Here is a 19,776-nt window from a genome sequence, read left to right as displayed (position 1 = left end):
AGGTCGGTGCCTGTGGCTGCGGTGCCCTCAGTGGGACCTGAGCCTGTTTGAAGGACAAACCCTGCCAGCAACGAGAAGAAAACAATCAGTGTCTGCCAAGCACCTCGAGGTACTGACTGTGAAAGGTGGAGGTGGGAGCTCAGGTTGCACGATGGCACCTCGAGATTTGGAAGCATCTTCTGGAGGATGGGATGGAGGAGCTGCTGGAGCACGTAGGGTCCTCAGCCTTGCTGCCAAAGGGGCAAGTCGCCCTGGGCCCACCCAGCCCCCTGCCTGCCTCTGGCTGCTGTCTGAGAGGGCAGCTGCAGGTACTGGATGCAGGCTTTGTTGCTTTGTATTTGGTTATGCAAAATTTTGCTCTCGTCAGCCGGCACTGAGGACGGAACCTTGCACTCAGCACTGGCTCAGCCGCAGAGCGCTGTTGGCCTGCAAAGTGAGCATGGGGTCTGCACAGCAGAGGGGAGGCAGAGCACGGTGCGGGCTGTGTCTTTAAGGCACAGAAGGGAACTCTCTGGCTGCCACTTCGCAGAGTTTAGCCCAAATCCCCGTGTTCATTAGCAATTCATTGCATCTCCTCCTCTCCCCTCCGCCCCACCTCCTCCGTATCGGCATTTCTGCATCCTGCGCTGTGCATCGCAGAGCAGCAGGTAAAAGTCTGGCTGGCTGCTGCACGCACACCGTTCACGCACATCCCCACACGCCCGACGCACCTCTGCCGGGGGCCAGGCACCGCCGGGCGGCTTCCCGTGCTCCTGCATCTTCCTCCCCGCGCCTGAGCGTGGCTGGGAGCATCCCCGCGCCCACCCAGGGCTGCTCTGCCTCTCCTCGCCGTCTCCGGCTGCAGCAGCAAAGCTCAGGCACGGAGGAGGTCGGTGGGGCAGAGCCCTGCAGGTGGGCGAAGGCAGCGGAGAGGTGAGAGCTGAGAGCTGAGCGTCCCCAGCGCTGCGTGGTCCGTCTGACTCCCTGGTGCAGAGCATCACAGAGTCCGGCGTGTCCTCCCGTCCAGAGCTTCCCCGGTGCCCACGGCATCCTCGGCGTCCAGCAGCGCTGTCCGGGCACATCCCGGCACGGAGGGGATTTGCAGGGACGAGCAGAAGCCTGGCTGTGAGTAACAGGGAGGGGAACCTTGCTGCTCATCGGCTCCTGGAAATGTCACTGCCTTGATTGCCAGTGAAGAGAGAGAGCAGGGGAAGAGAGCAGCAAGGAGGACAGCCGGAGAGATGGAGCTCCCTCCCCTGGAGCCGGCGCCTGCCATGATCACCTAGCACAGGTGGAGAAGGTCCTCTGCTGCAGAGCCAGGCCCGCTGCCCCGCTCCTCATGGAGGGCATTTTGGGATCCCCCAATGCCAGCGTGCTGGGGGAGCGCTCACTGCTGGTGGGGAGCAGCTGGATGGCCGCCTTCCTCTGCTTCATCATCCTGCTGACCACAGCCGGGAACTTCCTCCTCATCCTCCTCATCGTCACCCAGCGCTCCCTCCGCAACACCTCCAACTATTTCCTGGTGTCCCTCTTCATGTCCGACCTGATGGTGGGGCTGGTGGTGATGCCCCCCGCCATGCTCAACCAGCTCTACGGCCACTGGGTGCTGAGGGGAGACTTCTGCTCCCTCTGGTACGCCTTCGACGTCATGTGCTGCAGTGCCTCCATCCTCAACCTCTGTGTCATCAGCTTGGACCGCTACCTGCTCATCATCTCCCCTCTGAAATACAAGCTGCGCATGACATCCTGCAGGGCCCTCTGGCTCATCCTGGCCACCTGGACCTTGGCTGCTCTGGCCTCCTTCCTGCCCATCAAACTGGGCTGGCACAAGCTGGAATTCGAGGTTTGGTCCCCAAATGTCACCTCCCGGGGGGACGAGGAGCAGTGCCGGCTGGTGGTCAGCTTGCCCTATGCCCTGGTGGCCTCCTGCTTGACTTTCTTCCTCCCATCCGCCGCCATCTCCTTCACCTACTGCCGCATCCTCCTGGCAGCTCGCAAGCAAGCCGTGCAGGTGGCTTCCCTCGCCTCCAACGTGGCCACTGCCGCCACCGATGAGAGCACGGAGCAGGTGAAGGGCTGCAGCTGGGGGGGTGGTGGGGAAATGGTGACGGCATCCTCTGCAGGAGCCAGGGAGCAGGGAAGGCTGGGAAGCCCACGCAGCTTGAATCTGAGTATGGGGGGCTCCAGCGTGTGCCTTGTTCCCATGCGCCGTGTCACAGCCCCAGAATGCAGGTGGGCTCCTTGTGGAGAGGAGGTGTGCAGTGGGGAGCCATGCATCTGTGATGGGACGGGAGCACACAGCCCTCATCACACTCCTGCAGCCTGCAAGCAGCAAATCCACCACTGCCAGCCATCAGCAGCATCTCTTGTTCTCCCGGATAAGAGTGGGGATCTGGGGCAACACCCACCTCCATAGAGGGAGGACGGTGGCTCTGCAGTGGTGCCCACGTTCATCCCAGTGATGCTGAGCGTTGAAGCTGCTCAGAAGCACAGGAACAGCATGAGCAGAAGCAGAGAAATAAATTCAGATGCAAAAATGCTCAGTGGTACAAAATAAATGCTGCTTTCGCTCCCTCTCGTGTCATCCCAGAGGGCTTTAATCTTATCTTTCAACTAGCAAATCTTGGCTGTGGTGGGTGTGAGCCGTATGGAGGAGAAGGAGCTTAAACAGCAAATGGGAAATTCTGGAGGGCACCTTATTTTGCACATCCAGGTTCTATTTTTGTTACTTGGCCTACAATAGGAACTGCAAGATAGCTCTTTACTTGAGGTTGCTGGTTAAGCAACAGCACGTGTGTTCCTGCAGCCAAAGCGTGGCTGCAGCTGGGGCTGTCTGTATATCTCCAGGAGAAGGTAATTGCCACTAAATCTAACAGCTTTAATTCCTTCTAATAGGCTTTATTGACCTCATATCCTACAGGAAAAGACAAACTTAATTGCATTGAAGTACCTTGATTTGGTTTGTTGTTCTCTTTTAAGAAAGGAGGCAGGACTCAGACCTAGCCAGCCCTCCTGCGCACGATGAGCAGCACCAGGCTCTGAAAAGGAAAATGAGAATCAAAGGAGAGGCAGGCAATATCAAAACATGTTTGTTTTCTTTTCCCCTGGGTGACGGGTTTTTGGGCTCCATGGAGCAAACCAAACCCAACCACGCCAAGCCCAATTCAACCAAATTCAACTCAACCCAACCAAACCCATCACAGCCTGATGGCCCCACTGCTGTACTGCTGGGGGATGCCCAGGTGCTTTCCTCTGCCACGGGGAGCCTGCACCCACCAACTTTTCAGCTGAATTGAAATGAGGCAAACGTCCCAGCAGGGTGCAGCTTGTAGGTTGTTGATAGGAGCCTCGCATCAGCTCGGGTGAGTGGCCAGCTGAAAATGCAGCGTCAGCTTTTAAATGGATTTTTGTTCTCTTTTTGGGCAGGAAGCTGAGTGGTAATAGAGCCTCACCTAATTGTGGCAGAGCTGAGATACTAATGAATTCTAGATTGCAAGAAGGGACAGAGAACTGAGTTAGTGATGGTGTTTGTAGGCTGAAATGCTTGATGTCCCACTTTAAAAAATATGATCATTTTGCTGCTCTGCTCAGCAGCCAGAGCTGCCTCTTCGGGGCACGCTTTACTCTCACCAAAGCACGGACCGAGCTGGGTTTCCTGTGTAACTTAATGATAAAGCTCCTGTTTCACAGGGGAAAAAATAATCTTCTCAGTGTTGAGGTTTTCTATTGCTTCCTCTTCCTGATTTATGGTACAGAGGTGGTGGGGTGGGCCGTCCTCCCGCTTCTGCCAGAAGGGATGTAAGAGTGGGATCTTCTTGCAGGATTTGCAGCACCAAATGCCACTTCCCTTGGGCAGGAGGGTCCGGCCTGGGGAGAAGTTCTTACTCACCACCCCAACTCCCACTGCAGGTTCCCCATGCCCCAAGTCAGCCTGCAGCTGGCAGCGAGAGCAGGAGGTTTGCGAACAAGCACAGCAAGAAGGCGCTGAAGGCCAGCCTGACACTGGGCATCCTGCTGGGCATGTTCTTCGTGGCCTGGCTCCCCTTCTTTGTCACCAATGTGACGCAGGTAAGCAAGTTCTTGGGGTTTCTTTTGGCAGAGCGAGCTTTTTCTCCAGTGGCAGTCGCTGCTGACCTTGCTGTCCTCCCCAGGCAGTGTGTGACTGTGTCCCGGCTGGCTTCTTTGACGTGCTCACCTGGCTGGGCTACTGCAACAGCACCATGAACCCCATCATCTACCCGCTCTTCATGAGGGACTTCAAGAGAGCCATGGGCAAATACCTGCCCTGCTGCCGGCGCACCGGGGAGCCCCGGCCCAGCGCCATCTCTCTCTCCATGAGGAACTCCAACAGCGGGCCCCGTGCGGCCACGTCCCTCAAGAATGTCCTCGCCTTGCAGGCTGAGACCGACTCTGTTGTCTCCGAGGTGGTGGCAAATGAACACAGCCTGCTGCCGGCAGCTGAAGGCGCCCTGCCTGCCCCCACTGCTCGCTTGGTCGGCCTTTTTGAGATGGAAAACCCAGAGCTGGAGCTGCAGCGCCGGCAGCTCGGCACCCCTGAGGCCTGAGTGCCAGGCTGGGTATGTCCACTGCGCCCAGGGGAGGAGCTCAGTTCTGCTTGTACAGCCCAGCAGGTCGCCCCTAACTCACATCAAGGGGAAAACAACAGATGGGAAGCACGTCCCGTGACTCGCGGGCAAGATTCGGGGCTGCTCCAGTCCTCAGCACATCATGTCCCCTGGGGACTTAATTTTCTCGCCTGATCTGGGCTGTATCTGTCAGCTTCCTGTGAAAGCAGTGACTTGCAGCATGCTGAAACCATCCCATGTAATCACGAGCAGGCAGCGCTATGGGGGATTAAATCTGATGCAAAATGCTCAACGCTGCTTTTTGGATACTCCACACGGGTGTGGGTGTTCAGCTTGTTTGTAGCTCCATGGGCATCCTGACAGTAGTAAGGAACGAAATAAACTTCCCTTTAGCTTTCATCCCACAGCTTCCTATTTCTGGCATACAGCCATCACACTTTGCTCTGACAACCCATCAATTTGAAGACGATGCCGTCAGAAATCTTTTTTTTTTTCCTTTTTCTTCCAATGCAGTCAGCAGGCACTTAATAAACACCAACAACTTTTTTCTGCTAATACTTCCTCAAGTGCCTTTCAGATCAGAGATGGGTTGGTCGGCTGTTGCTGTGCCCTTCCTGGACTGGTACTCCACCAGGAGGTTTCGGCTGCCCTCCTGAAGCCCACACTTGCACAAGTGAACCCCAACATCCCTCCAACACAGGAGGCCAGGAGAAGAAAACCGCACACCAGGCGAAGTCTCATTCCTTGTCTTCCTGTGTTGCTATGCTGTGTGTTCGACTGCATGAGAAATAATCCAGAGGTAAGGTGTATGGAAAGCTCGGGAGGTTGCTGGCACAGGCAGGGCTGCAAGTGAATCAAAATCACAAGCTACAATTGCACTGAGTCAATGAAACATTCCAGATCAGGAGGTGGGAAGGTATTCATAGCACACAGCACTTGTTTTAACACTGAAAAACCCAGAGGTGCTCACAGAAGGGAGTTTATCCTCTTGCCACATTCTTGCTAGGTTGCATTTTCTTGGGCTGAGGAGCAAAATCAGTCAGAAAAGGAACTTGCTTAAAGCTGAGTCCCTCCAGGCTGAGACTGGGGAAAAAGGGAGCGGATGTCAATTCGCTTTATGGAAGGAGGGAGAAATCAAACAGGTTCATGTTTATTCTATGCCAAGTATTAGCTTTATTTTAAACCCATTAAAAATATGACTAGAGGGGGCTTTTAAGGCTGGAGATGTGTGTGGGATGGCAAGAAGAAAGTCTCCATGTGTTGCTGGCTTGCAAGGGAAAAAGCTTCACGAAGCACTAAGTCATAAAAAACCCATTCTGTTTTTTGCTGTCCTTCACCTATGGGACTCAAAGCACGTTCCTAGTGGTAACGAGGTCTCAGACACTCATCACCATCAGTTTGCAGGAAGGGAAACAACCTTGTTGGTTGGAAAGTGTCAGAGCCATGGTAGCAAACCTGCAGCAGAGTGGGGAGGGCAGCCAGAGGCTCTCAGCCTTTCGCCCCCCTGCTTAGCAGAGCTGAAGTGGAAAAATGCTTTTAATGACCTACTAATGAGTCCCTCTCCACAACATGCTTAAAGATACCCACAGAGCCACCTGCTTTCCCAAGAGCTAAGTACCAGAAAGATGATCCCCAATGGTGGCAGCTGCTTCCCTCAAGAATAAAAGAGCTTGTGCAATGAGGGGACTGCCACTGCTTCCTGAGGAACTATGCTGATTTGGGCCAGAATCGGCCTTTTCTTGTCAGTGGGAGATGCTGTGGGAGATTGCTGTGAGAGCTGTGATACTGAGATGCCATGTGCTGGGCCCTCAGCAGGGTCTGAAAGCTGCAGCTCAGCTCTGTGGGTTTTACTGATTGTGCTCTGAGAGTAGTTTTAGTGCTGAGCATCCCTGCCCGTCACAAAGAGCTGCAACTGGCCTCCACACAGGCCAGGCAAAGTGTGGGCTTGCTGATGGTTCTGCTGCCTCCCACCCAGCCACACAGCAGCCTTGGGAGCTGCAGGGCAGCAATTCACGAAGCTCTGCAGACTGTGAAGGGCAGGAGGCTGAGGACGGCTCCGTGCAGCTGATGCTGGGCACAATGCACGTGGCAGCTGCAAGGAGAGGTTTGGAGGTTCAGTTCAGTCTGTGTTATCACCTGCTGCCTGCTTTGCACCACTGGGGCAAGCTGGGCAGGGAGGTGAACTCTCTGCAGAGAGAGATCCAGGGGAATCCTGTCGGTGAGCACAGCTGGCCAAGGATTCATCTCCTGGGTGCAGGCTGCCATCGCTGCTCGTGCCAGCACTCGCAGGCTGTGTCAGTGCAGAGCTCACGCTGGTGTTGGTTGTGGGTGCTTGGCAGTCACTGTCAGTCCCATCCTCCTCCTGCACAGCGTTTTCCTCTTCCTGAGTCTCACTGCCTGCTGCTCGTTGTGATTTCTTGGCTAGAGGGGAGAAAAGTCTGGTGCTGCCCTTCTCCTCCTGCTGACATTCCTTGGTTTTAATGCCCACAGCTTTTAGAATCGTGTCCATTTGCTTCATGTAGTCCAGGTGGCCGCTGACCTACAAGCAACAGGAGGAGTGCAGTTAGGGGAAAGCTATGGGGAGCCCAGCTCAATCCAGTCCTCTATCCCAAAAGCCACCGCTGCCATGAGATCTGGCTTCAGCTCCAACAGGCTGAAAGGGACAGGTCTGAAGAATGTGGTATTCTCTGGAAATCCCCCTACATGGCTGTGCTCCTGGATCACTTTACCCCTGAGAAATGCATGTTTAAATGCAGAGCGACAAGACTAGACTGAGTGCCATGAGGGTAAAGGAGGAGGTGATCTGCCCTGGTGACAGACTCCCAAGCAGGAGATTCCTTGACTCAGTCCAACTCCCTGTTCTCAGTTAAATTACACACCCTCCCTGTGCCTCAGCTTCCTTGTAAAAGCAAACGTCTCATTTGTATCGAGATAAAGTAACTGGAGCAACAACTGCTGAGTGTGTTGGCTGGAAGACGAGGCAGTATTTAAATGTGCATTGATCAGTCCCATATAAAACTGGGAGTCCACGAGGTTTTAAGTTCATAAACCAAATTAAAACCAGCAGTATGTTGTTGCAAATAACCAGACATTTATCTGTAGGGTGATTTCCACGATAAGATAAACCCTTCTGATGCAGATGTTAGGAATGTGTCCTTCGTGTCAGGGCACAGGAGGGAGAGAAAACCTCCTCTGCAGTGGTAATTATTGTTATGTGCTAAAGGCAGAAGCTGCCCTTTCTGATTCAGATGTCCTGTTCAAGCCCTACGTTAGAGGTAACTACAGCCAAGACCCTCCTACAGAGCAGTCTGCAGATCTCCAAAGCTGGAAGCACAGTGCAGAACGCAGAGCTCCTGCCCAATTGCGTGAAGCAGCCTCTGAGTGGCAACATTTGGAGGCACTTAGGACTTGGAGCAAAATGAAGGATTTAATCAGCACGTCAGTAATGCAATATGCAACTTTAATCAGTCCAGATGGCTCAACAAGCTCTTGATGTTTTGAACAGATCAGTTAATTAAAATAACCATCCAGGGTCTCGTGGACCGGCTGTTAAGACGCTCTCCCCAAAAGTACAAATCTTTTGCTCGGTGCTAAAGAAGGAAACGAGCACAGCGTTGGACAAGGTGGAGAGAAACAAGAACGCAACAGACTGGCTGGGAAGGGCTGCTGGATCTCTTGGTTTGCTGTGTTCTGAAACCCCAACGGCTGCTACAATCGACCTGTGGTGTTCAGTGCTTGGGGTAGAAGTGGCACTGGGTGACATGGCATGGAGCAGTCATAGACGAACTAGATGACCTCAGTGGTTGGAATCTTACTGAACCATCACCGACAGAACAGCAAGCAAAATTCCCTGCTATTTCCAAGCTGTGAAGGCATCCTAGTGGGAAAATTGAGCAATTCTACTTCTCAAAAGCCTGTTTCCATCTGCTGTGCAAAGAGCTGAATGCTTCTGCTGGGTGTGCTGGGAACTTCTACATTGCAATGGACAATAAAATCTTTGAAGAGAAATAAACAGCTGCTTGATTCTTTGTCAGAACAAAGTGCAGGAGGAACAGCAAAACAAAAGGAATGGAAAAGTGCTCCTGTAACCAAAGCAAACAAATTTATGCTTGTTATAAGGAAATGAAAACAGTGGGTTAGGTTTATCACTGTGCTAAGGTGACTTCTTCCCTCTTGTAACTGATGGTGCTTTGAGTCACTGGAGGACACAACCCAAATCTTTATACCACCAATTTGGGACAATTTGATTATAGACAGTAACAGCAATCAGTTGGATCTATCAGTCAGCTGGAGGAGCCATCAATTCACAGAGCGATGGAACGATTTTCAGTTAACATCAAGAGTTTCCTCATCTTGGCATCACCAGTGAACAATTTGCAGGATTTCCTTCTGACAAACGCAAGTTTAAGGGAAGAAACTCAAATGCCTCCATTTCTTCTTTCCAAAAATCCTCAGTCATGGATACTGCCTCAAAACCCATGCAGCTTTCTGCTTCCATACGGTGGCAAGGTCTGGCTGATGGCAGGGCTCCCAAGCTATGCTGGTTATCAATTAAAATGCAGGCACTTTAGCCAAGCTGGAAGGCTTGGAGTTTCTCCCACTTGTCAGAGTGCTGCCTGATAGAGGACATTTGGTTTTGCCAAAATTTCCTGTTTTCCCCAGAGTTTTCTGGAAGCTTTTGGCAAAGACCCAGCAACCTCACACTGCTCAGCCAGAGGAACGGTGCTGGAGTTGGAGTGCATGCAAAAGCCAGTGGAAGAGAGGATTCCATCATGAGAACCATCAGAACATCAAGCAAACCCTGAAAGAGGCTGTGACTGGCTCGAGTTACCACAGAAACACAATTCTCCAGTATTCATTCTTTGGAAACAAAGTTCTCCTGAAGAGAGGACAGTGAACATGACCAATAATTCAGAAGCTGGAATTTAAATGGATTAATAAAAAACGTAGATTTGACATCTGCAACAAGTTATATTTGTGGAAAACTTTGTGGAGCTGAAGTTACTTTGAAAAGACTCTCAATGTCTCTTGCATTATTCCTCTTTAATGTTTCTATTCCTGCTCTGAATAACTGATGGAATAAGGATTAGAGCATGATTCAGCCAGAGGTAATAGGCTTTGCTTCTAAGCCATCCCTTTGCACAACTGCAATTCTTTGGATTGAATAATTCACCGGCTCGACTGGTAAAAGTTCTGCTGTGTTCAGTGGCACTTCTTGAGCAAGACAGCAATTTTTACACACAATCACCTTTCAGCCACAACTCACTGATCAAATCCTTCTCACCGCTGTAACTGGGGGCTCAGGCCAGTTTCTCACCAATGCCATTACTTCCCTCTGTGTTTTTCTCCACCAAACTTTGACACATTTTGTGGGCACACGTCGATGTTGGCAGTTCTGGGTGAGCACTGTTTTTCTGTTTGGAGTTGTGCATTGCTGAGAAACTCAGTTTTCCTCTCAACCCACCTCTGCCAGTTCCAAAAGCACTATGATGGAGAGCTTCAGCTACGTGGTGTGTGAACACTGAGTCTTTCCAGCCATGTCACTGTCACTAAACATGCCACTTACTCCTACAGTGGCTGTAATCAAATACTTATCTGTCTGTGCTAAGTAGAAGGTACTTAAATTAGATGGTATAAGGAACGTCTTAAAGGCCTGGAATACACCAGGCACGTAATTGTAGCTGGGAAATGGTTTGAACATAATCTCTTAGACCTCAGAGGAAAAGAGATGCCCCAAAATAAAGGCTGCATTAATGTACTGAAGCACCTGGAAGACCCAGAAATCTGACATCATGAACTACAGCAGTCCACCAGCGATGCAACACTGATCAAGTCAGGATGGAGAAGTTTCAGAGGAGCTCAGTTTCTGCACATGAGGACTCTGAGATGAGATGAAGTCTCCGTATCCGGATGGTGTAACAGTGTGCCTGCAGCAGGGGAGACTCCTCCCCTGTGACTGACAAAGACCCATCACCCCTCTTCTCCCCTTCTTCCTCCAGGAATAATGAGATCTGGAAGTCAAATGTTACCAAAACAGACCAGATTTTCAGCTTCATGGAATGAGATCAGTTTTCACCAGCTAAGCTCTGGGGTGCAGAGCACGCTTCAGCATTCTCTGAAGGGCATCCCCAGCTCCTCCTCTTCCTTACCTGCCCGTAGCACAGGTAACATCTCTTACCAAATCTCAGACCAGGAAACCAAATCATGACTTATGCTCAGTGGTACAGGAAATAAGCATGAACCTGGCTAGTTCCAATGAGTTGGAATGAGTTCTTGCTGCACCATTCGCTAAATGACTTTTCCTGCAGCTCCTGTCCTGTGCCTCATCTCAGACTGCTCAAAAAGACTCATCATTTATGAGACTTGTACTGATCCCAAGCACTTACTCTGGGGCAATGGCTCACATCTCCCTCCGCTCCCATTTTGCTGATGGAAATGACTGTACGTGCTGAAAGGAGGAAATGATGTGGTGGCTGAAGAGTGATAACAGCTTCCAAGATAACGCCTGGGTTATGAGGGCATAACTCTCCTCCTTATGTCACAACACCCACTTCTGCACTGCCAGAAATCAAACTGCCCTCTCTCTTTTAGTGGGTAATTCAATGAGAGCTGTGCTCTTTAGTGTCATCCTCCCAGTGCAGATTACAGCCTCTTGTCCTTTACTGTCTCCCATGCCGGACTGAAACTTTGGATGGGTGGCTTTAAGGCATGGGTTCAACCACCAGCAGGTAGGACAGAGGAAACAGGAAGCTAAATTCTCCTAAATCCACCTGACTGTTCTTTGTGTAGCCACTCTTCCAGAATCAAACATTATTAACACAACGTAGGAAAAACTTCCACTGCTTTCACTGGCAGTTTTCCTTGTGTAATGGCTGTGTGATTGGGATGGCTGCTTGCAAAACCTACAGCTACAAACCTGTTCGCTATAAACCTGTCAAGAACAGAGTCTGCACTGTCTGCCTTTATGAGAACAAATTTTTATAGGGTACTTCAAAATGGTTCTCTTTGCCTTTTAGGAGCAGCTAAATATCCCCTGCCTTCCAAGGGGTACATCAAGATTAAGCAGTACGTCTGTGATGGAGCAAGGAGGAGCAGCGCCCTTTGAGTTCTCATCTGCCACCAAGGGAAAACAAACTACAAGTTATTAATGGCTCAGTTTGCACTTTTTTGGAGAAAGCCTTTCAGTTCCTTCCTCTGTTTCAATATATTAACACTATCAGTGCCCACTCCTTGAATTCTAAAGATAAAACATCTTTAACATGTATTTAATATATGATTCGATTGTCAGAGCTCCCAAATGTGTTCAACAGCAAGAGACACCCCTCAAAACTAAGGCCTGACCACTTCAGGGTTGCAGGGACACATGAAGAGGAAGAAATCATCTCTGTGAGCTTTTATATCCCAGTGCAGCCCAAATAACAGAGGGACAGACCCCTTACAGCCTAGCAAACCACTAGACTTGTCTTCACCAAGACTTGCACATCCTTCTGGGAAGAAATCATCATCAAACTTGGCCACCAAAGAACTGTTCCAGCACCACCACCAACAGCACTTCCCTTCTGCCAGCTGACAAAGGGATGAGAAGAAAAGAAACACATATTTGGGATGCTGAATAGATTGAGAAGAAAACCTGGTGAGACTAAAGAGGAGACACTAAGGAGTTATTTCAGGAGAGATCAGTTCCCTGTGACACCGTGAAGAGGACTGGATTTGTCTGCCTTCCTGTGTGCAGATTTGAGAGAACGCTCTCCAGGAGCCACTGTCTGAAGCCAAGTTCTGCACCTCACTGCTGCTCTTGTGATCCTCTTCATTCCTGTTACCATGGGAGGTGGCACTGCTCATTTGAAACAAGTGGAATAAGGGTATAATGAGAACAAGCAACCTTTTGCATTTCCAACTTCCCGTGTTCTTAATTAATCCCCATTTTGTAACCACAATTAGGTCTTTGCTTCAAGTCTTGGGAATACTAGAAATTAACAAACAACAGTTTAAAGTATTTTGGGGGAAATGCCTGAACCACAGAAGTGCCAAATCAATTGGATTTCACAAGATTCACACTTGTCATCTGCTTCTGGTATTTCTGTACCTGGCTGGCTGAAGGCCAGACTGTTTGGAGTCTGTTTGCATTCCCTTCTAACAGGAACACTAAGCTCCTCTCTGAGAGTGCTTTTGGAAGAGAGATCAGTTATTCCTGTTTTTCAATTGCTGAAAGACAGCTTCCCCAGCGCTCAGTTCCCACAGCAAAGAACGGGTAGAAAGCTTTTGAGGTGGCTCACAGGGAAGAAGCAAAGGAGTGCCAAGGTGAGACACGGACTATTCTAAAAACGAGCTCTGCTGTTTTGCCTTCTGTCATGCAGAGATGCTGCAGGAGAACACGGCTGTGAGCACGTTTTGCTGCTACATCCTATTACAGCAACTGCTCTAGAGATAAAAAAAAGCACTTGTGTCTGTGAGTGTACAAACCACAGCTCCATCCAGCTGTGTGCTTGAGCAAGGAGGGGTTTAATCTCAGGTGGTGTTTCTGTTGTTCCCTTTATGGGAATTTATCAGCTCCAGCATGAATTGAGCAGCTGCCATTCAGACACCATGTCAATGAAAAGCACAAAAAGGAGAATTTAGCTGCCAACGTGCTCTCTAGCAGACTTCCAGCCATGCATTCCTATTGCCCCAAGCTTGAGAGTTCATCCCTGCTTTCTGCTGCAGTAGAACTGCCCAGAGGAACAGAAGCAGCCATTCCTGACTTGTGAGCTTCTGCTTCTGACTCTGAGCAGTGCTGCAGTATTCAAACGTTAGTGCAAAATGTAATCTACAATATCCCACTTGAACAAATAGCAATCAATCCATTACAGCTCAATCGCTTCCTTGGTATCCCTAACAGGTGCTGTCAAATAAATCCACTGAACAAATCAGTCCCATTGTAACCATCAGGAAGGCTTTTATAACTGCATTTGTTGAGTGGGAGAACATTCTTCCTTCATTCTTTTTTTTACTGACAGCCAGAAAAAAAAAAACCCAACACATACTAATCAAGAGAGACGTGCCAGAAATGCCTCACAGGTGAACTCGTGCTCAGAGCGAGGTCTCCTAGTCCAACCACTCATTGCAAGATTGTGATGCAAAGAGAACCAGCCCCTTTGGGCCCAGACTATTGCTCATCCTGGACGGACAGTGAGAAGACACAATACTGAAGCTGTCTGCAATACTTTCACACTCAGCACCCTGCATCACCCAAGCTTTATTTCTCTATCACTGCTGATCCCTGCCTATCCCTGGTTGCGTTTCAGTGGGACCTGAAGGACTCCAATATTGCAGCTGTCCTTGCTGAAGGTCCCTCGGCAGCTGGGTGGCTGCACAGCCACTCTTTGCAGGTCTTTCCAGGTCCTTTGCAGAGCCCCAGGATGGTCTGTGAGGGTTGAGGGCAGAAATAGAAATGAAGGCATGACGGATAAGCTCATCCCAGTGCCTGCTCATTGTGCTGAAAAGCAGGCAATTAACGATCATCATTACTGTTCCTCAAAAGCAGTGAGAGCTTAATTGAAAAGCACTCCTGTTTTTCAGATGCTTAATTTCCACTGAAGCTGAGAATGAACTGTATTTTTCTGGTGATCTCAGGATGCATCCGAGATCTCTGCAATCCCAGCAAGCCAAACTCTTCCACATACAGCCAAGCACCCTGACTGGAAACGCCGCATCAAGCTGTCTCCTCTTCAGCAGCCCCATCTCTGTGGGCTGTGAATGTGCCCATTTCTCAAGTCATTCTATTTATTCTTAATGTTTTGAGAGCCAAAGCTCAAAGAGAAAAACTCATAAGGGGAAGCAGCAAAGCAATAGGCTCCAATGAATTACCCCACAGCAGAAGGCACTCACCATGGAACACTTCTCAGGCAACACTATCTACAGACAGCGGAGTCTCTGCATCACTTCAGGACCTTTTTCAAATCAGATGTGTGTTGTGGGTTATAAATCTTTCTGCATAAGACATCTAAATGATAGGAAACTCCAAACATTTTATGGAATTAGGTTTAAAAAACAAAGGAAAAAAGAAAAAACCTTTACTGGGAAGCTGAAGGAGGCCTCTTAGTCCTCCTTTGCTTGAGCCATTACACTCCATTTCTCTGAAATGTGCACCAAATGACAAGCTCTCTGCAAGGCAGATACCTGATTTACATGTATACATAAGAATATGCATTGCCATGGGTGTGCAGTGCCATCTTCTCTATTTCTGTAGAAAAATCAGGAGGATGTTCTGTTAGGCAGGATACTGAACTTGATGGATATTAGTCTGAACTACTGTAGCTGTTCTTATGTTTTGTTTCCTCTACCAGAAAGACAGAAAGACACATTTTTTTTTCTTTAGTAAAGCAGATTTCTTGTATTCTGCAATTTATAGAAAACATCTCTCTATATTTCTCTTATGCAACTGCACTACATTTGCAGCAAGATCCATCCTTGCTTACTTGTCACTTTTTACACAGAGCTTCTGAATATTTCCTTCCCTTTCTTGCTCTCTCTTTTTACTTTTAAAATGTTCATCAGAACACACTGTGTTTCTTTTCATAAAGCTCCATGCTCTGGAAAATGGATCAAGAGAATGACACTTACTTAATACACGTTTTCCTCGCTGTGGGAATTGCTCTTTTTTTTCCCCCAGTGCTTTGCAGTAAGATTAAAGAAGTGAAAGTGTCAGCTCTTTCTGAAATGAGAACAGTGCTGGGATTGTCTGCTGGCATCAGGCAGCGCAGGCACAGATGCACAACAGCAGAAGATCAGCAGATAGCAGCTCTGCAGCCATGATTCATTTAGCTGAATGGTAAATGGTTCCTTTGGGGAAGAATGGAGAGGCTGAGGGCAGGGTCAGGTCTGCAGGACTCCAGGGGGTTTGAGGGTCAGAAAGCAAAAGGTCAACAGAAGGAGGGGCTCTGAAGAGAGGAGAGCAACCTGGATTAAGTTAACAGGAAACATCACCCCAGTGTCATCACTGCTTGGCTTCTTCAGCCATTTAGATGCTTGCAAGTGACTGATGACAATCCCAGGGATAGTGAAAAAAATGAATGTGGGAGTGTGTGGAAATGCTAACCAAGGCAACCCAGGAAAGTGCAAAGATTCCAGAACAGCTACAGTGCTGGACCAATGTTAAAAGGTTCTATCATACCACTTCCTTCTAGGAGGTCCACATTTTGGTCTGTGAAGTTCTTATTTTATCTGTATGGCATTAAGCTCTGTGTTTTCTGGCAAGGGCTCATAGCTCAGTTATAATGAATGAAACGAGCTGGTAACAGTTGGGTATTTTTAGGATCAGCAGGCTGGTTCTCAAAAAATTGAAAGAATTTAAAAGTGCCTTTGGCTCCAGAGCAACACTGACAGTACTACCAGCTTGTGGGAACAGGCAGGAGGGGTCACAGCAGGAAGAATGATGACAGATGTGCCCTGAGCTTTGTGCTCCTCCAGTCCAGTCTGCAGAGTAAAAGATGAGCTGAATCATTAAGATATGGAAAACAAGATTGCACGCCCAAGATCCCAGTGATTACGAACACAGAAGCCAAGTTCTGCATGATCTGCTCTGTAAGAGTTCGCTCATGAGTAACGATGAGGCACTGAGATCATTAGTTTGCTTACGATAATCAAGTTAATACTGCTAATCAGTAATGACAGCTCTGAGGAAGCTGAGTGTCTACCATGCACACAGGTGAAACAGGTGAAGCAACACTTCCTGCCTCCTGAAAACACGTACCCCAAAACACAGCAGCCTCGCAGCCTAGCAAACCAGCAAACTGCTACCACAGAGCTGTCAGTGCAAGCTGCCTCTTGCACCAGGGTCACTGTGGCCCAGGACCAAGGTACAAGGGCATGCAATCATCCCCGTGTGAACTGGCACTGTGCTGGAGGAGCCATCCAGATAAGGCTGCAGGCTGCACCTGCTCTGCTGCCATGTGTAGCTGCACGTTCCCCAGCTGCTGACCTACCTTCCCAGCATCATGCTTCCTCCTGATCAGTGACCGTGAGGGCAGATGGGAAAAGTGAGACTAGAAGTAGTACTTACTACAGATGAAAGGTCCATGTTTACCATCCTCCTGTCGTCCAGCTTGACTGGCTGGAGGCCAGCAACATTCAGCTGGACAGAAGAGGTTCTGTATACAAATCCCAGCAGCCAGTCTCCCCTAGGAGCAGAGCAAAAGAAGAGTGTGAATAACTCCTGTCGCTAAACTTGCACAACATGTGACTACACAGAGCACAGGGAGAACAGAAGGGCTGGGAAGCACAGTCTAGTCTGGAGCAATGCCCACTGCAGCTTTGTCAGACACAGGAATCAGAGCAGTTGCCAAAATCAGGACAGACTCCTGGGAGGTAAGAGTGTGAGTCTTAGTTAAATCCTGATTTGGGGATGCAGTCTCATTACACTCAGTGAGTTTAAAAATCTGACCCTTTCTGTGTTTGCTTGGAGACTGCAATACGTTCACATTTACTCTGTTTAGTGCACTAATAGGTTGAAGTTCTGCAGGCTCCAGAGAGCTGTAAATGTGATGAGGCCAACGATACCAATGCTGCTGACGCAGACATGGGCTGTGAAGCTCCTCAGCACGCTCCTGATTTATAGGTACTGTATAAATATGTAGTTTCAGTGACAGTACTAGGAAGGGTCTGTTTCCACTGTCAAGCATTGCTGTAAGTCACTGTGGCAGTATCAGGGTAGGCTACAGGATGAAGAGAGGAGGTGATGCATCCTTTGGAAATACATTGCTTGTTCTGTGCAGAACCCAGGTGCCTGAACACCACTACAGCCTGTGGAGCAGATTTAAGCTGGATGTGAAGGGTGTGCAGACTGGGAGGGCAGCAGATGAGGCTGCTCCTTTCACTGCAAAATGCTGTGAGCTAAAAGTCAGGAGTCAAGTCTACACAGAGCTCTGCAAAATCTTTGCAGCACATCCACACTGCATTACAGTCCATTACAGTCACTTTTTTATCAGTCACCCCATGGCTGGCTTTTTTTGACATGCTCAATGAGTCTTAACTAATTTGGTTAAGGTTTTCCAGTAGGAATTTGTAACCTTGCTGTGAAATCAAGGGGGACAGCCCTGACAGCTGGCTTTCACTCCCTGCCTCCTTTCAGACTTCAAAGCTGAAAGAGATGAGCTGCAGCAGCCTGAAGCTCAACAAATTGTGTCCAAATCTGATCTTGCAGAAGTATTATTCAGTGTAATTCATGTGAACTAAATATAGTTACTCCTGAAGTGACAGAACAAGGACAAAATTTGTAAGAGCAAGAGCCAGAGTGATGAGATTCAGGTGGGGCTTTATCAAGAAATGTTTGTACAGTCCTTCTCTCATACCTAGGGAACCTCCCCTAGCTGCCCCTTGTGCCAACAGAGTAATATTCAAATTCAGCAGCTGAGAGCAAAGCAGAGAACTGATGCAGCTGAGTATTTCCTGATAGTCTCCTCACCTGCTTCTTCCTATTTGTGGGCAGCATGCTACAATTTCTACACCTTTTTTCCTTCAACACTCAGTAGATGGGTAGACTAACCATATTACTGCCTACACGAATATAAGAACATACAACATGCTCCAACAGCATATACAAGCTTTGAAACTGTAACAAAATGATTTCCTTTTCATTACAGCAAATGGAATGCTGAGCTTTTAGCACTGAAACAGATACTTGTTTAACACATGGAGGAACAACATTTGCCAGGGCAAATGCAGCTCTGTGCAACAACTGCTGTAATTTATGGCTTCTTGGAGGAACACAGAAGCATTCCCAAGTCCCCAGTCACTAATCGACAGGAGGCAGCAATTGCTTTTTCCCTGTGTCACATGAAGACATATTTTAAGTGGTGTGCACATCCAGCGTCCATAAAAAGTCCTGTGATCCAAAAAAGACAAAAGCAACGTTTTTCTGCCTGACAGATGGGATTAATGATTTTTTTTTTGGGGGGGGGGGGAGGGCTATAATCTTGAATGCTCTTAAATCCTTTTATTTAATTCTTTGTAAAGTAATATACTATGTTAGATGTGCAGTAACACATTAATTTCTCATCTTATACACATGTAATACATACACACGTGCATCTGGAAAGGACCAACAGCATTTCAGCTGTCCTTGATCTGAGGGCTTGTGGCTCCAGAGCTGTCTTTACTCAGTTACATGTTCTTTGCTAATCTTCTTGCCCAGTTATTTCTGTTTATTTTCCCATGCTCTTCCCTGCTTCCTTCCTTCATTTTAATTTCCCTCTTCTAATTGTGTGGTAAATGGTGCTCTCGTCACAATTATCTCCCAAAACAGAGTCATTAGATTTGGTTCTGTCACTTGAATTCTTAATAGCTTTTGCAACACGACTTCAGTTGCTTCTGGCCTCTGACTCTCCCTCTTCTCACCCAGCAACTCTCACACCTCTGCACAGCACTTTTCTGCACAGTTTTAAAGGCTGGCTTTCAGTTTCAAGGTAACCTTCCTATTCTTTCACATCCTTAGTAAATCTGTGACAGCCATCCCAGTTGGATCCCCTCTGCAAGTGAAATGTTTTGTTCACATGGACTACCTTGACCAGAAACAGTCTAGATATAGCAAGAACAGGACCTGTGCATCGAGAACCTCTGCCTCCCACTGTAAGTGTGCACCACAAACAGGCAAGAACTGGGGACAGAGCAGCTTGAACTGTCTCCTGAAGACTGCCATCTCCAACTAATCTGAAGGAGAGACCTCTGCAGAGAAGAGACTCAGGCACTGCTCAATCCGTGGATTCACCAGCTGAACAAACACGCGCTCACAGAACATTTATAAGGGACAGATGTGCAGAACCATTTCAAAGTGACACTACAACAGTGAAGCAGGGCACTGTGTGCACACAGACCTGCAGTAACCATTTATGATCCTGCCCGACACCACTTTTGTGATCGCCTTCCAGTTCTTGGCCTCTCCCTCCACTGGAGCTCCCAGCAGCACCACATCTTCAATGATCCCTTGGGAGTCTGTTAAGGTGAAAGCAGAACAGCTCAGGTTTAGAAGACAGATCAGACAGCATTTGCCAACCATCAAACTGGTTTGATTTTCTTGAGAGGTGCCTCAGTGCACAGGGTAGCATTTGCGGAATAGGTGTGTTGACTTATGCAGTGCCAGGGCTGCTCCAAAAGTAATGCCTCCTGTGTTATTCTGCTGGCCCACAACATCAGAGGCAAATGTTGAGGATATGGAAGTAGAGGTTAAACCTTCTAC

General features: G+C 48.7%; 2 protein-coding genes across 2 annotated transcripts in view; one reads left to right on the top strand and one right to left on the bottom strand.

Moving 5' to 3' along the window:
* Nucleotides 1-1,318: 1,318 nt before the first annotated feature.
* HTR6 (5-hydroxytryptamine receptor 6) lies at nt 1,319-4,544 on the top strand (the record flags this gene model as incomplete). Its single annotated transcript, XM_079545512.1, has 3 exons — nt 1,319-2,047; nt 3,889-4,047; nt 4,131-4,544. 3 exons carry the CDS (start codon nt 1,319-1,321, stop codon nt 4,542-4,544), a joined length of 1,302 nt encoding a protein of 433 aa, XP_079401638.1.
* Nucleotides 4,545-6,684: 2,140 nt separating this feature from the next.
* The window catches only part of TMCO4 (transmembrane and coiled-coil domains 4), a gene marked incomplete at its 3' end in the record, with an annotated part of 35,487 nt that continues 22,395 nt past the window's right edge, over nt 6,685-19,776 (bottom strand). Inside the window, exons 12-14 of the mRNA XM_079545506.1 lie at nt 19,415-19,532; nt 16,606-16,723; nt 6,685-7,104 (exon numbers count right to left, since the gene is read on the bottom strand). Of these exons, the coding sequence (XP_079401632.1) occupies nt 6,685-7,104; nt 16,606-16,723; nt 19,415-19,532 (656 nt within the window). The remainder of the gene's footprint in view (nt 7,105-16,605; nt 16,724-19,414; nt 19,533-19,776) is intronic.

This window comes from Tetrao urogallus, assembly GCF_951394365.1.
Source record: "Tetrao urogallus genome assembly, chromosome: 21".
NCBI lineage: Eukaryota > Metazoa > Chordata > Aves > Galliformes > Phasianidae > Tetrao > Tetrao urogallus.
Note: the sequence above shows the minus strand (reverse complement) of the source record. Positions and strands in the feature narration are given on the sequence as shown.